At 46.1% G+C, this 13,603-nt stretch overlaps 1 protein-coding gene across 4 annotated transcripts; it reads left to right on the forward strand.

Annotated features, from left to right (window-relative positions):
* Window positions 1-445: 445 nt before the first annotated feature.
* On the forward strand, window positions 446-5,480 carry DRD2 (dopamine receptor D2). Of its 4 annotated transcripts, none has more exons than XM_042832091.1 (7): window positions 446-721; window positions 2,836-2,945; window positions 3,017-3,153; window positions 3,307-3,497; window positions 3,712-3,804; window positions 4,448-4,763; window positions 5,287-5,480. In XM_042832091.1, exons 1-7 carry the CDS (start codon window positions 446-448, stop codon window positions 5,478-5,480), a joined length of 1,317 nt encoding a protein of 438 aa, XP_042688025.1. The 4 variants fall into 4 exon arrangements, with proteins under 4 accessions (XP_042688025.1, XP_042688024.1, XP_042688026.1 ...); XM_042832090.1 differs by having other exon boundaries at window positions 3,712-3,799; window positions 4,434-4,763; XM_042832092.1 differs by having other exon boundaries at window positions 3,712-3,798; window positions 4,445-4,763.
* Window positions 5,481-13,603: the final 8,123 nt, after the last annotated feature.

Below are 13,603 nucleotides of genomic sequence, written 5' to 3' on the forward strand. Positions count from 1 at the left end.
TGGTTTTTATGGAGGTGAAGCTTGGCAAATATGAAATGGGTGATCTCAGGAAGTGCTGAGAAGTGAAACAAGGTCTGTTTCAAACCAGAAATCCCAAACAAGCAGCCAAAAACTTCAGCTGCTTTTAAACTTTTTGGCCGCAACCTCTGACATGTCCCCTTTATGTAATAACTGCAACTGATAGCCCAGACTGCAGAAATCTGGGGAAATTAACCCAAAATGGAAATGAACTTCCCAAATCCCTGCCCAGGTACCTGACCTTCAGCTCAAGCTGTGCTCTGGATGTCCATAGCACTCCCATTCAGCAGCTATCTGCACATGGGAATTCAGAAGCAAGGCCGCGTCCGCATGGTCATTTTGGTTCTATTTTACACGACAACATTTGACTGTTTTTCCAACACCTTCTCTGTGCAGGGTGGAGCTGGGACCTGGCAAGTTCACCTTCATGGATCCCCTAAACCTCTCCTGGTACAACACCGGGGACAGGAATTGGAGCAAGCCGCTCAACGAGTCCAGCGCAGACCAGAAGCCTCAGTATAACTACTATGCCGTGCTGCTCACCCTCCTCATCTTCGTCATTGTGTTTGGCAACGTGCTGGTCTGCATGGCTGTGTCCAGGGAGAAAGCCCTGCAGACCACCACCAATTACCTGATCGTCAGCCTGGCGGTGGCGGATCTCCTGGTGGCCACTCTGGTCATGCCCTGGGTGGTCTATCTGGAGGTAGGTGGCCCAGCTTTGCCTCTCAGCACTGAACGGTTCTGGTATAGGAGTACCAAGGGGAAAGGTTTGGCAGTTTGGACATCAGCTATTTCCAGACATTCTGAACTTCTCCGGAAGTGTTATGAGGGAGAATTTCTTCTCACAAAGAGTGGTCAGACATTGGAGCAGGCTGCCCAGGGAAATGGTGGAGTCACCATCACTGGAAGTGTTTGAGGAAAGGGTAGATGTACTATGGAGGGACATGGTCAGTGGGCAGTATTGGTGGAAGGTTGGACCAGATGATACTAGAGGTCTTTTCCAACCTTAATAATTCTATGATTCTATGTTTTAAATTTCCTAATAGTTGAGTTATTCAATAGACAGACATGATAGCGTATGACAGGTTTACTTGAAAATATGCTACTGTTCAGAAGGCTGAATTACTACCCAACTGCTTTGAAAATCTGGCCTATAGATCCAGGGATCAAGAATGAAAGATCTCAAGTTTGTTTTCAGGACTGCACCAACAAACTGTTCCCAAGCACAAGAATGAGCCCAAAACACCATCATGGGTGTCACACTAAAACTGCACCGAGCAGTAATCAGAAACCTATTCCTGAAGGACTAGAGTAGTAAGAAGAGCAAGCAGTTGTAGAAGTAGGTTGTAAATCCAGAGCTTTTATGTCACAATATATAAGAGAAGCAGACTCACAAGTGAGCTACTTGTCACATTACTGCCGTTAGCGTGTCGCTTCAGTACAAAAGAGCTCTATGCTTCTGCAGCACAGAGCCATACTTGAGTGGCACATTGTTTTAAGAGAGCCAGATACTCCCAAAATACCATTTACCCAGCAGCACAGGACTATTGCAACAGTAAACAGCACAAAAGAATGAAAAGCATCTCTGGAGAAAAGAGTGGAAAAGAGAAGCTTCCCCCTGTCCTTGGCTGGGATGGCTGCATTCCTCAAGCAGCCAAGAGCTGGGATGCTGGCGACCGACAGAGAAAGCATAAGACTGGAACTACACTGAATTTGCAATTCATTTTCAGGCATTTCATTAGGAGAGCAAATGATAAAACAGAGGCAAGCAGTGGAAGAAGCCATAATCAATCAGCTCGTTAAGTATTAATGCAAAGCAAAACAAATCTGCTGATGTGACACAGGCTGTCGAGAAGCCACAATACTAATTATCACTCCAGTTAATTATTGTTTGTGTGGCACTTTAAAAATGTAAAGCATTGTGCGTTTGCTGAAGCATATTAACATGACCACAGGCTGGATGTGACTGTAGCTAATGCCCCTGGGATGAGTTACACTCATGTATTGTATTTCTGTCTGACAACAGTGCTCGTGCTGCGAGGAGCCCTGGCTCTCTTTGGGCCAGCCATGGCGATAGCAGCGTTTTCCATACACTCAAACCCATGGGTTCAGGAACGTGACTTTGCAAAGCCTTATATCTGGCTGGGAACCTTTGCCTTCGGGCGAACTCTAGTCGAAGTTACTGATGTGACTTTGTCTCTTAAGAGATTTTTTAATCACTGAGTATTCATCTGTCACTCAAGCTTCAATGCAGTCATTCTTTCTTTTTCATGCTCCCTATGGTTATGTATATCAGAGCAGAAATAACTGAAGAATAGTTATCTTATTCATTCTATTTTCAAATGCAGTAGGACTCTATTTTTATTAGAGGGAAATATACATTTTCCATCACATGCTAAATACAGCAGTCCTAATAATTGCTATTAAACTTAATTTTCAAAGTTCAGTTTCAACAGCATAATACAGGAGAAAACGTCTACTGGTAGCTAGAAGCGTTATCTCTCAGTCTTTGTCTTTATCACAACAAGTAACGTGTCAAAGGATTTTCACTCTGAATTAAATTCATTTTGTTCACAAAAATTAATGCACATTAAATTTCTTCCCCGGCTTGATAAACAAAGACACAAAAGGAAGGATCCTTCTTCCCTGTTACTGATCTTTGCCAGGTGTAATTAAATTTAAAGCATAAGAGCTTTAAGGAAGAGCTGTGAGTACAACTAGTGTTGCTTGGGATATGCAGTCTCTGCCTGTCCTGTCAGACCCCTCCATAGCACTCCTAGCAGGGGATCTCCTGCACTGACTGCATTCTCTCTGCAGGTGGTTGGGGAGTGGAGGTTCAGTCGGATCCACTGTGATATCTTTGTCACACTCGATGTCATGATGTGCACCGCCAGCATCCTCAACCTCTGTGCCATCAGCATTGACAGGTGAGGGCTCTGCGGCGACAAACCCAGGGCAGCTCTTGCAGGGTAATGCAGGTCTGTGCCTCCCACTGCAGGTACACGGCCGTAGCGATGCCAATGCTGTACAACACCCGCTACAGCTCCAAGCGCCGGGTCACCGTCATGATCGCCGTGGTCTGGGTGCTCTCATTTGCCATCTCCAGCCCAATCCTGTTTGGCCTCAACAAGGCAGGTGAGTTGTGCCACCTGCAGCTGGCTTTTGGCATCTACCTGGCTCTGCGGGGTAGAGTGCTCCTTCCACTCTGGATGCTCTCAGATAGAGGAGGGGGATGTTGGTGCAGGTCCAACAGCAGGGACAGCGAGCCCGAAATCTTCTGTCTTCCAGATGAGAAGGAGTGCATCATCGCCAATCCTGCCTTCGTCGTGTATTCCTCCGTTGTCTCCTTCTACGTCCCCTTCATCGTCACCCTGCTGGTGTACGTGCAGATCTACATGGTGCTCCGCAGGCGCAGGAAGCGCGTCACCACCAAGCGCAGCAGCCACGGCCTGGACTCGGACACGCATGCGCCGCTGAAGGTAAAGTCTGTGGCTTCCTTCCTTCACTAAAACCATGAGGGACTCTTGGCTCCATTGCTGCCTCTCCAGAGTAGTCTCCATCCTAGCACTCTAGTCACATTGATTAATATCTGCTTCATGCCCTGTGCTTGTGTTTCCACGTGCCTCCCCCACCAGCAACCCTTCCTAATTACTATCTGCTTGTGTAACCTATGAGCCGGTGCTTGCCCCTTAGGACAAATGCACTCATCCAGAAGACGTGAAGCTCTGCACAGTTATTGTGAAGTCCAATGGGAGTTTCCAAGTTAATAAGCGCAAAGTGGTGAGTGTTAAAGAGAAGTGGTAGTTTTTCAGAGCATTCAGCTTTCCCCTTTTCTCCCTTCTCAGGGCTCAAAATGAATTTATGCAGTGTGGGAGAAAAATAAGCTAAGAACAAAGGTTACCATTCAATCTCAAAATTTAAATATTCTTCCTGTTCCTTAGAGTGAAGCAGGGGGTTTAACACCACAGAGCTCAAAAAGCCAGACTAAGCTCACCTAAAGATCAGCTATAAAAGCCATGACATTTTAACAATTTTTGTCTCTTTGATTTTCTTCTCCTCTCTATTATTTACTTTGAGTCTTGGACTGCCTTGGCTGTGTTGGGTTTTCTTGTAGATTTTGTTTTTATTTACACCGTTAAAACTGAAATCAAATATATGGGGAGGGGAGACAGTGTCTCTCCCATCTCTTAACCTCCTTGTGCAATGAAGGAGCAAGAGTCATTTCCTGCAGTTCTGTCAAACTCAAATGTATTCTCACATGTAAACAACTTTTAGACCTTTCTCCAAGTCTCTCCCAAAAAGCAGGGAGGGAGAAGAGGTGTTGGTTGTTCTTCAGTGTCATCCAGCTTCACTCTGTAAGAAACATTCATTGCTCCTCCCTGTATATTTACCTGCCTTATGGTGTGGGCATTTGCTTCTCATCCAGGAGGCAGAAAGTCACATAGAGATGGAAATGGAGATGGTGTCCAGTACCAGTCCCCCTGAGAGAACCATTGCCAAGCCAGCAGCACCAAGCAACCACCAGTTGGTTGTGCCCATCGCCTCAAGCCGGTGCACCTTGGACAGCCCTGGGAAAGTAGAGAAGAACGGACATGCCAAAGAAAATCTACACACAGCCAAGGTCTTTGAGATCCAGTCCATGCCTAATGGCAAGACGAGGAGCACTCTTCTCAAGGCTATGAACAGGAGGAAACTCTCACAGCAGAAGGAGAAGAAAGCCACCCAGATGCTAGCCATTGTACTTGGTGAGAGCGCACATTGGCTTCACCCTGTGTTCCTCAAGACAGGCAACAGCTAGTCAGGGTTAAGGCACCCAGACTGAGCGCTCGACACAGAATGTTTTCCCAGGTCCCTAAAGGAACAGTTCCACTCAGTACAGCAGAAATGTGTTTGTGTAAACAGGCAGGAGGCTTCAAGTAGGAAGGCTGCATCCCTCCAGCCAGGAATGTGGCACGAGGCTGTACAGAAGGCTCAGGAAGCTGTCCAGCTGTTCAGTGTTTGCAGTGCCAAAAGACAGGGGCAAGAAAGATCACGTGCTTTCTAATACAGCTTATAGCACAGGAGGCAGCATAGTTCAGTAAGAAACCGGTGCCTCTGAAGGCCAGAGGTTTTGATGCAGCCTATTTACAGCAGCAAAGAATTTCTTTACCACTTGGTTACTCAGGATATAGTCAGAGACATAGCAACAAACAGAAGGTTTACTGTTCTCCTTCTCAGAAATTTTCCAGTTTTCAGCAATCAAGATCTGTCTCTTTCCTTTCCCCCCAGGTGTTTTCATCATCTGCTGGCTCCCATTCTTCATCACTCACATCTTGAACATGCACTGCGATTGCAACATCCCCCCAGCAATGTACAGCGCCTTTACGTGGCTTGGATATGTCAACAGTGCTGTCAATCCAATTATTTACACCACCTTCAATATTGAATTTCGCAAGGCTTTCATGAAGATCCTCCACTGTTAAAAGTAAAAACATTAACCACAATTTTAAGAATGAGAAAAAGAAACCAATGCCATTCACGCGCACAAACAGGCAGCCATGGAGAGGTCTCGAGCTCTTGCGCTGGGCATGAGGAGCGCAGTGCCGTGGAGCGCCGTGCCCACACGCCTCTTGGCAGGGACATCATGGGGACCTTCATGCTGAGGCTCTCCCCCTCCTCGGGGCGACCTTTGGGCTCCGGGACATCCATCCCAGAGGCACGTCTAAGAGTTACCCTCACACTGTGTTTGAAGTGGAAGCAAAAATCGAGACACACTCGCTTGATTCTTGCCTGTGGCCATCTAACCTTGAGTGCATTAAACACAGACACTCGCAGAGCCGCGTGCAGGCAGTGATGAGTCACTGCTGCTGGCTCGTGCATGGAGTCACCGATACGATTCTCACCAAAGACAAGAGCATCTTTTCCGCTTTGCAATAGGAGCCAACAGAGCTTGCAGAAACTCCGTACAATATCTTTGCCTTCACCTCCAGCTGACTTATCCAGCATCAAACTGCTGCAGCCCTGAGGGAAAACACACACACAAATTTAAGAGGTCCCCAGGTGGGTTAAGAAGGCTCTGCCACCTACAGATCCAACCCCTGCAACAAGCAATGGGCAGAAGGAGAAGGGGGAGCATAAGTCTCATGCAGGACCGCTACATCAATGTAAATACGAATAAATAGGATGAACTGAACAGAAGCCCAAGCCAAAAAATAAAAGGAGAGAGAAGTTAAAGAAGTGACACTTTGTACTGCACAGTATGCACTCGCGTCAAACAAGACACCAACCATCACTGATTGTCAGCCAGCCCAGCAGCAATTTCTACCCACCAGCATTTCATCTCCAGACTTTCTCAAGAAGTAAAAGCCAGGTGAGGAGCGATAGCATGATGAATGTAGAGACATGATGACTGTGCCAGGAGAGGCTGTGCATCTGGGGCCACATCTGTTTCAGATGTGAACTTGGACAGGACAAGTTAGGTCCAGATCTTCCCACCTAACTTTAAGGCACCATAAAGCCAAGGATCACCTCAGATACGGTTTACCTATGTTTCTCAACAGGGAGTGTGTAACGCCGTGCCTACTTCAAATTAATAGCAAATGAGATCGAGACTGTGATTTTGGAAAAAAAGCCAGAATAAAAGCCCAAGAATGTCCCTAGCTAAACCTGCTCTGTGTCCAGGTGGGACTCTGGATGGGTCCGGATGTTTCCAGCATCCCTTACCCTCTGCTATGTTTCATAGTTTAAAACAATTGGAAATCCATAACAGTGTAATGTCACCACGATGACTCTGGCATTGCCAAATCCACTCTGTGCTTATCGTACTCAGTTCACAATATATTTTGTAATATCTCTGTAAATAAAATACAGTAAGATGAATAAAATGACATGGAAATAGGTCTGGCTAGAAACTGATGTAGGCTCTGGAGAGCTTCATGATGACAATAGCCATATGCAGAGGCAGGCTCCCTCGTTCCAATCACCCGCTCTTTCCTGAAGATGTTAAAGCAATCCAGAGAGCAATATAATCCCCTTTTTCTCTATGCAGTTTGTGGAATATCCACTCATTTTCTGCTTTAGATCAGACAAAGACCGCTACCAAGCAGCACTTTTTTCATTATCTGTTTTTCCTGTATAGTTAACAAAGGGTTTTCCCATGGGATGGGCTGCACGGGCTGTATGTGTTCCAGCTGTACGTCAAGGAGAGACTGTGTCAGGTGGCTGTAACACTTGCTCTCAGTCGTTTTCTGAAACCAAGGCAGGAGTCCCACCTTGATCTGAAGCTTTCCCATCTAATCCTCTGTTCCTGGAAGAAGCTGATAACCAGTGTTATTAGTATTTTGCCCATGAGCTTTTATAACATTTGAACATGGCTCTTCGAGGTCTGGTCACAGCTATAAATTTAAATTACAGATGCCTGAATGTGTAACTCAAGAGGTCTCAGGCAAGAAGCCAGAGAAGTTTCCACCAGGTATGTGCACGCATTGATGGGAGTCAATTCAGACTGGTCTTAATTAAAAGATTCAAAGAATCACTGGATGAGGAAAAAAACATTGATAACCCAATGCTTATTTTTCTATCACATTTACAAAAGCAGAAATGTGCCATTTGGCTCTGTGAATTCCCAGGTGAGGAGCTGAATCAAAACGGAAAATAATATGCATGTACACAAAAAAAAAACCACAACCAAAACAATTAAAGCATTTGGAAGTTGCCATAGGTGATATTTGCTCTTTACTAACGCCTGGTGTGGGCCCTGAAAATTACCCAGATGTGGATAAAATGTCAACCTTGTGCCATAACTTTACCTTCTGCTCAGTCTTAACTCAGGATGGGACAAAACCACCATCTGTGCTTGCTTTCTGAATCCAGCTCAACACATCCAATTTTGCGTTCATCTGGTGATGAACAGCTCTTCCAAAACACCATGGGGAGAAAGAAGCTCTCAGAAGGAGTCTGTGTTCTTCATGAATTTGCTAGTTAGGGTAAAGAAGGATGGGTATATTTTCATAGAGATTACGTATCTTTTGAAAAGAATTACCCACAACCCATCATCACGGGGAGACCTCATTGCAGCCTTCCAGTACTCGAAGGGAGTTTACAAGCAGGAGGAGAATGACTTTTTACATGGGACTATAAAAGAGGGGAGATTTAGATTGGATTAGGAAGCAATCCTTTGGTCAGGGCGGTGAGGCACTGGCGCTGCTGCCCAGAGAGCTGTGGGTGCCCCATTCCTGCAGGCACTCCAGGCCAGGTGGGATGGGGCCCTGGGCAGCCTGAGCTGGTGGGGGGCAGCCCTGCCCACGGCCGGGGGTGGCACTGGGTGGGCTTTGAGCTCCCCTCCAACCTGAGTGTTCTGAGATGACCATTAATTGCAATGAGGCTTTTAGCCACCTGCTCCTAACACTCTGGACTCAGAGGTGGGAATATCTGTATCTCTGCTGTCCTTGGGAAGGCAGCATTGCCATGTCTGCTCATCTCCTCTGCAGCAGGTTTGCCTTTCCCAAAAGCACCCACTCTTAGAGAACAAGCTATAGCACTTCCCGTCTATGAACCAAGCCTCCACAGCTCTGTGAAAAGATGAGAGCTCCTGTGGCTTTACACAGAACGAACAATTGCCAAGAGCAAGGGCAGCCTGCAGTGGCACAGCACCTGGCATGGTGACATCCAGCCCTGAGCTGGGCAGCTCCTCACAGCAATAAGGCAGCTGGAATGCACGAGGCAATGAGGTCTCCTGCCGCAGACCTGGGCACAATATTGAACACAATTTGAGAAAGGTTTCTTTCTCTGCTGCGAGGTGAAATCTGCTCAGAAACACCTGTTACAACCCTTTGCTGCAGTCCTTATTTTGTGATTCAGTATTTGTGTTCGAAACTTGAGTTTAGCTTATGGAGTCTTCCCATTCCTGCATTTCCTCCATGGCTCACAGCCCCATGCTGCGGTGTAGCAAAGCAGCTGGGGGACCTCCTGCCTGCACCGATGCTTCCCTGCTTGCTCCCGCTGCGGCTGTGGGTCTGTTGGTCCTCCTGACCAGCTTGTTGAATCTTGCTGAAAGGAAAAAGAGAGCAGAAAAACAAAACAGAACAAAAAGCCACTACCTCTGTGGTGAACATCTCCAGTGAAAACACGGCTCCTGGAGAGTCAGGAATGTACATTATCCATCATCAGTACATGTGACGGCAACAAATGTCCTCATCCAGCACTGTAATTAAAGAGAGACTTGCAGAAGCTACTCTGATGTCATCTGCTTGTTTCATTCTTTTACCAGAAGCTGTGACAAAGCTGCTTTGCTGTAATGGGTCAGTCATACATCATACAGACACAACAGGAAAGGATGGGCTGTAGGTGAGACCTTGTATTTTTTCTGACTTGCTTTGCAGATCAGTCGCGTTTCTTCTTTCTCCCTTATCTCAGTTTTTGTCCAGGAATCCCAACTTTTGTCTAGACAAAGCCTCAGATGTGGGAAAGAAAGGGTGCAGAGAGCCAGGCAGAAAAGGCTCTTAAATCTCCCCATGTCTCTTCTGGTCTAGACAGAGGCAGACTGGGGAGGGAGGGATGACAAACAGCCGGGCGCAGTCGCACTGGTACTGCTGGCACAGCAGCTGCCTGCAGTGACTTCTTGGCTCTGCCCGGCCCGCAGCAGCACAGGCTGAAGGCGGTGATTGAAAGGCACTGCTCCCACCAGGCCACCATTCATCTGCTTGGCCTGCAAGAGTCATGAAAACAGACAAAATGAGCCAAACTCATCCACCAACCTGCCACCAGTTTGGTGCGCAGCAATAAACAGTCCTGCGGAATGAACAAATTCTCAGTCTCCTCGTGAAGAAAACACACACAGAGCACTATGGCACTGCAGGCAATCTGTGTAGGTACAATATTTTTAGCACTATAGCTATGTAGGAATGCATATGCCCAAAAAACCTAATTCTGGACTTCACTGCTCTGAGCCCACCCGAGGAGAGAATCCCCACCACCAGCAGCACTACTGAGGACGAAGGAAGGGCTCACAGGGAGCTTTTCTCCTCCTGCCTTTCTCTTGTCTTATGCTAGAGACTGCTAGAATGTGTGAGAGATGTTCATTTTGGAACATTCACACTTCTGCTGTGCTTATGCCACACTGTTTCCTCGTGCCAGCTGCTGAGATATTAGACACTGATGCAGGAATCAATCCAATAGATGCACACAAACCTCAGCCAGGCTCAGCGCAACAGCAAGACCTCAGCCTCAGCCTTGGCTGCAACACCACTGGGGTTCTCTCCAGGATTAGTTTTCATTATATGACAAAGCAACCACAAAACCCAGCAGCTGTTCCTGCTGCCAGGGCAGAGCTACCAACATAGAATTCCGCTTGATGGCGTTTTGCTCCTCGGCATGAACCAAAGGCCCCAGTCTACTCAGTCTTGAGCCAAAACAGGGCAAAACGATAATTTCTTTTTGAAATTGAAGTTTTACAAAGAAAAAGCATTTCCAAAGCTATCAAGTTCAACTCAGACAATGTCCCCATTCTAACCCGACGGAGTAAAAGAGGTTCCAGGAAGAAGCAGCAGGACATACACACAGCAGAAAAATGAATACCAGTTGTACCTGTTAAATTAACTCATTCTCTGTAATCAAGGCTTTAATAATTAAAACAGGTCCCTCAACTCACATCTTTCTGAGGATACCAGACTGTCTGTTTCATAAATAGCTTTTGACTCATAAATAACAACTTTATTCACCAAAGGAAGAGCAGTGATGATGGACTAAATATAATTAAGGTATAATGAATAATTAACAGACCTAGAAATTACTTTAAAGAGAGTTAAAAAGCAGAAGTAAACAAACCTCAGTTGGGAGAAAATGGGGTCATAGCTTCAGGCTTTCTAACTGCACCAAGTATTTGCTACTAGCTGTTCATTTAGCAATGCAGCCAAGAGGCTGGTTTTGCAGACCACAAGGAACCACAAAATTAATGTTTGCAAAAAATCTAATCTTGTCTGCAAATACTAACAGTGACAAAGGAGCTGACAACCGAGAATCTCTGCAGATCTCATAAGCTCTGTCAAACCATAAGCTGCAAAATGTACAGAGCTTCAGAGAGAAACATGGGATGTGATAAGAACAAGATGGGTTATGACACCGAAACAGAACTGGTGAATTTGCACATAGGCTGCAGAATGCAAGTCTAACAACTTGGCTGGCTGAAGGCAGGGACACAGAGAAATGCATTCATTCATCAGTAGCACAGCACATGTTCCCTCTTGTCCCTTATCAGACAAGAGATGGTGGCCTCAAGTTGTGCCAGGGGAGGCTCAGATTGAACAACTGGAAAAAAATTTTCTCCAAAAGAGTGGCCATTGGCACAGGCTGCCCAGGGAAATACTGGAATCATCATCTCTGGAAGCGTGCAGAACCACAGAGATGTGGCACTGAGGGATGTGGTCAGTGGGCCGTATTGGTGGCTGGTGGATGTTTGGACTGGGTGATCTCAGAGGTCTTTTCCAACCTGAACAACTCTTATTCTATGCACTGTTTTGCTATAAATGGTGTTACAAGTCCAGAACAACAGGGATCCAGCTCCTGCAGTACATATGAAGGCTGGAGTCTAGATGAGAAAGTCACACCAAATTAACCTGGGGATGGAGATTTATGACTGAATTATTGCGGCTTGGCAATTTACTGTGCAATGGTAATTGAGTTTGGGCATGTTCTCAGCTGGTGGCAGATATGCAGTAAACTGCTCTGGGCTACACTTTCATTATGCTTGCAGTAACTCCCTTAGCTTTCACTTGCTATGAGTGAGGACTGTGTGGCACCGTATCACTGCTGCTGTTACCTGCTTGGCCCTTGAGCCCACTTAACCCAACCCTTCAGCAGTGTGAGTTGCTCTGACATCCTGAACATCTTGTTAACATGAAAACACTACTTTTGCAAGAGTCTCAGCAGGTTTTGGACAAGTCCCACCTTTTCTCTCTTTTTTGTTGTTGCTGTTTGTTTCATGATGGCTGTTTTGTTGCTTCCCCCTCCTGTTACTTTTGTCCTCTGACATCTCCCTGCACTCACTGGTGTCTCTGGGGATGAGCCTTCAGAAGAGCACAACTGTGTGCAGTCGCAGGAACAAGCCAGCCAACAAATGGCCCTACTCATCTCTCTGGGGAGGCAACAAATATTCCAGCAAAGTGAGGCAGGTCAGGCTCAGCAAAGCCCTGTAGCAAACTGTCATTCCCAAAGAGACCAATTCCCCAAATCTTTTCTAAAGAGTTACTTTTTTCCTGCTTGAGGAAGGCAGATAAGCTTGTCCAAAGAACAAGAATAAAATCTGCCATTACCAGAGAAGCTCTCCTCTGCCTCTCTGAGAAACAAGCTCTGGTGGAGAGCAGCAGCACAAGTGCCACGGAATGAGTCCAGCTGTGCCCCAGACTTAAATCCGGCCATAGCCAAAAGCTGTCAGCATCCACAATGATTTTCCATTTCTGAAGAAGTTCACCTCTGGGTTAACAGCAGCAGAGAAAGGCTCATTTTATAGAACATAGAATAATTTCAGTTGGAAAGCACTTCTAAAGGCCATCTGGTCCCACTCCCCTGCAATGAACAGGGACACCCACTGCTCCATCAGGTGCTCAGAGCCCAACCTTCCTTTATTACATCTGATTACTGCATCTTTTTTGGTCCATCCCAGCCAGATCTTCCTCTGCATAATTGCTCCAAAGGGAGATGGAATCTTTAACACAATATTTTTTGATGAGTTGCACTCATGCAACTCAGTATATCATGAGTATTTGTATTCTGGAGCTATTGCAGACAAGAAACCAAGGAAAGCTCTGGGATATTCATTCCAGAACTCCCCCTCGTCAAGTGGCATTGGATGGAGAGATTTGTTATAAAACCAGATGTAAGCTGTTCATGCTGATCCCATGTGGAAATTTGTTGCCTTAGGCTGAACATAAGTGCAGATGGATGCACAAAATGGGTGCACATTTGCAGATGTGGACCTAAAGACCCCACCTGGCAATCTATGCCTGGAATTTCCAACTCCAGCAAGTTGGACACTCACCCAAAGAAAAGCTTTGGTCTCACCTTCTTGAAGAGGGGAGCAACTGATTAAATGCAGCAATGCTTATGAGTGACTCATAAAGGCATCAGCAGCATTACCTGTGAACCAGAGCACAGCTTTTCAGCATGGGTACAATGAGCAACTGCCTCTTTGAAGCATGATGTGATTCATTCTGTTCTTATAGGGTTTTATTCTATTTGTAAGTCACATATGCAGGAGAACTAGGCCCATGTTGTAGTGATTGGTAACAAAAAAAATAAATGTTTTGTATACCTCTAATTTGGGACTTGCTTATTGTCAGGTGCAGCTATTTGCAACCTGATTTAGCTACAGTGCAGCATTGGAACAAAGTCCTGTGGGAAGTGATCTCTGTAACAGATGGCTCTTAAGGACAAGTTAGAGAAATATGTTGCATAAAACCATTCCTGAAGACGACAGGATACCATCCCAGAGTTCCTCCCAGCCCTATTCAAAACACTCTTGGAAACACCCATCGTTGCCAGAAAGAGAGGTGCAGTTCAGTAAAGGCAGTGTCACATGCAGACAGCCTTTGAAGATCCATTTGTGTGATAA

This window comes from Centrocercus urophasianus, unplaced genomic scaffold (genome assembly GCF_019232065.1).
Source record: "Centrocercus urophasianus isolate 14NV4802_14NV808 unplaced genomic scaffold, USGS_Curo_1.0 seq_37, whole genome shotgun sequence".
NCBI classification, from domain to species: domain Eukaryota; kingdom Metazoa; phylum Chordata; class Aves; order Galliformes; family Phasianidae; genus Centrocercus; species Centrocercus urophasianus.

Excerpts from the sequence above, each read along its gene's own strand:
- DRD2 (XM_042832090.1), top strand. The coding sequence starts at position 446 with ATGGATCCCCTAAACCTCTCCTGGTACAACACCGGGGACAGGAATTGG. Across the intron at positions 2,946-3,016 it reads TGTGCCATCAGCATTGACAG|GTACACGGCCGTAGCGATGC; the intron begins GTGAGGGCTCTG and ends CTCCCACTGCAG. Across the intron at positions 3,498-3,711 it reads ACACGCATGCGCCGCTGAAG|GACAAATGCACTCATCCAGA; the intron begins GTAAAGTCTGTG and ends CTTGCCCCTTAG.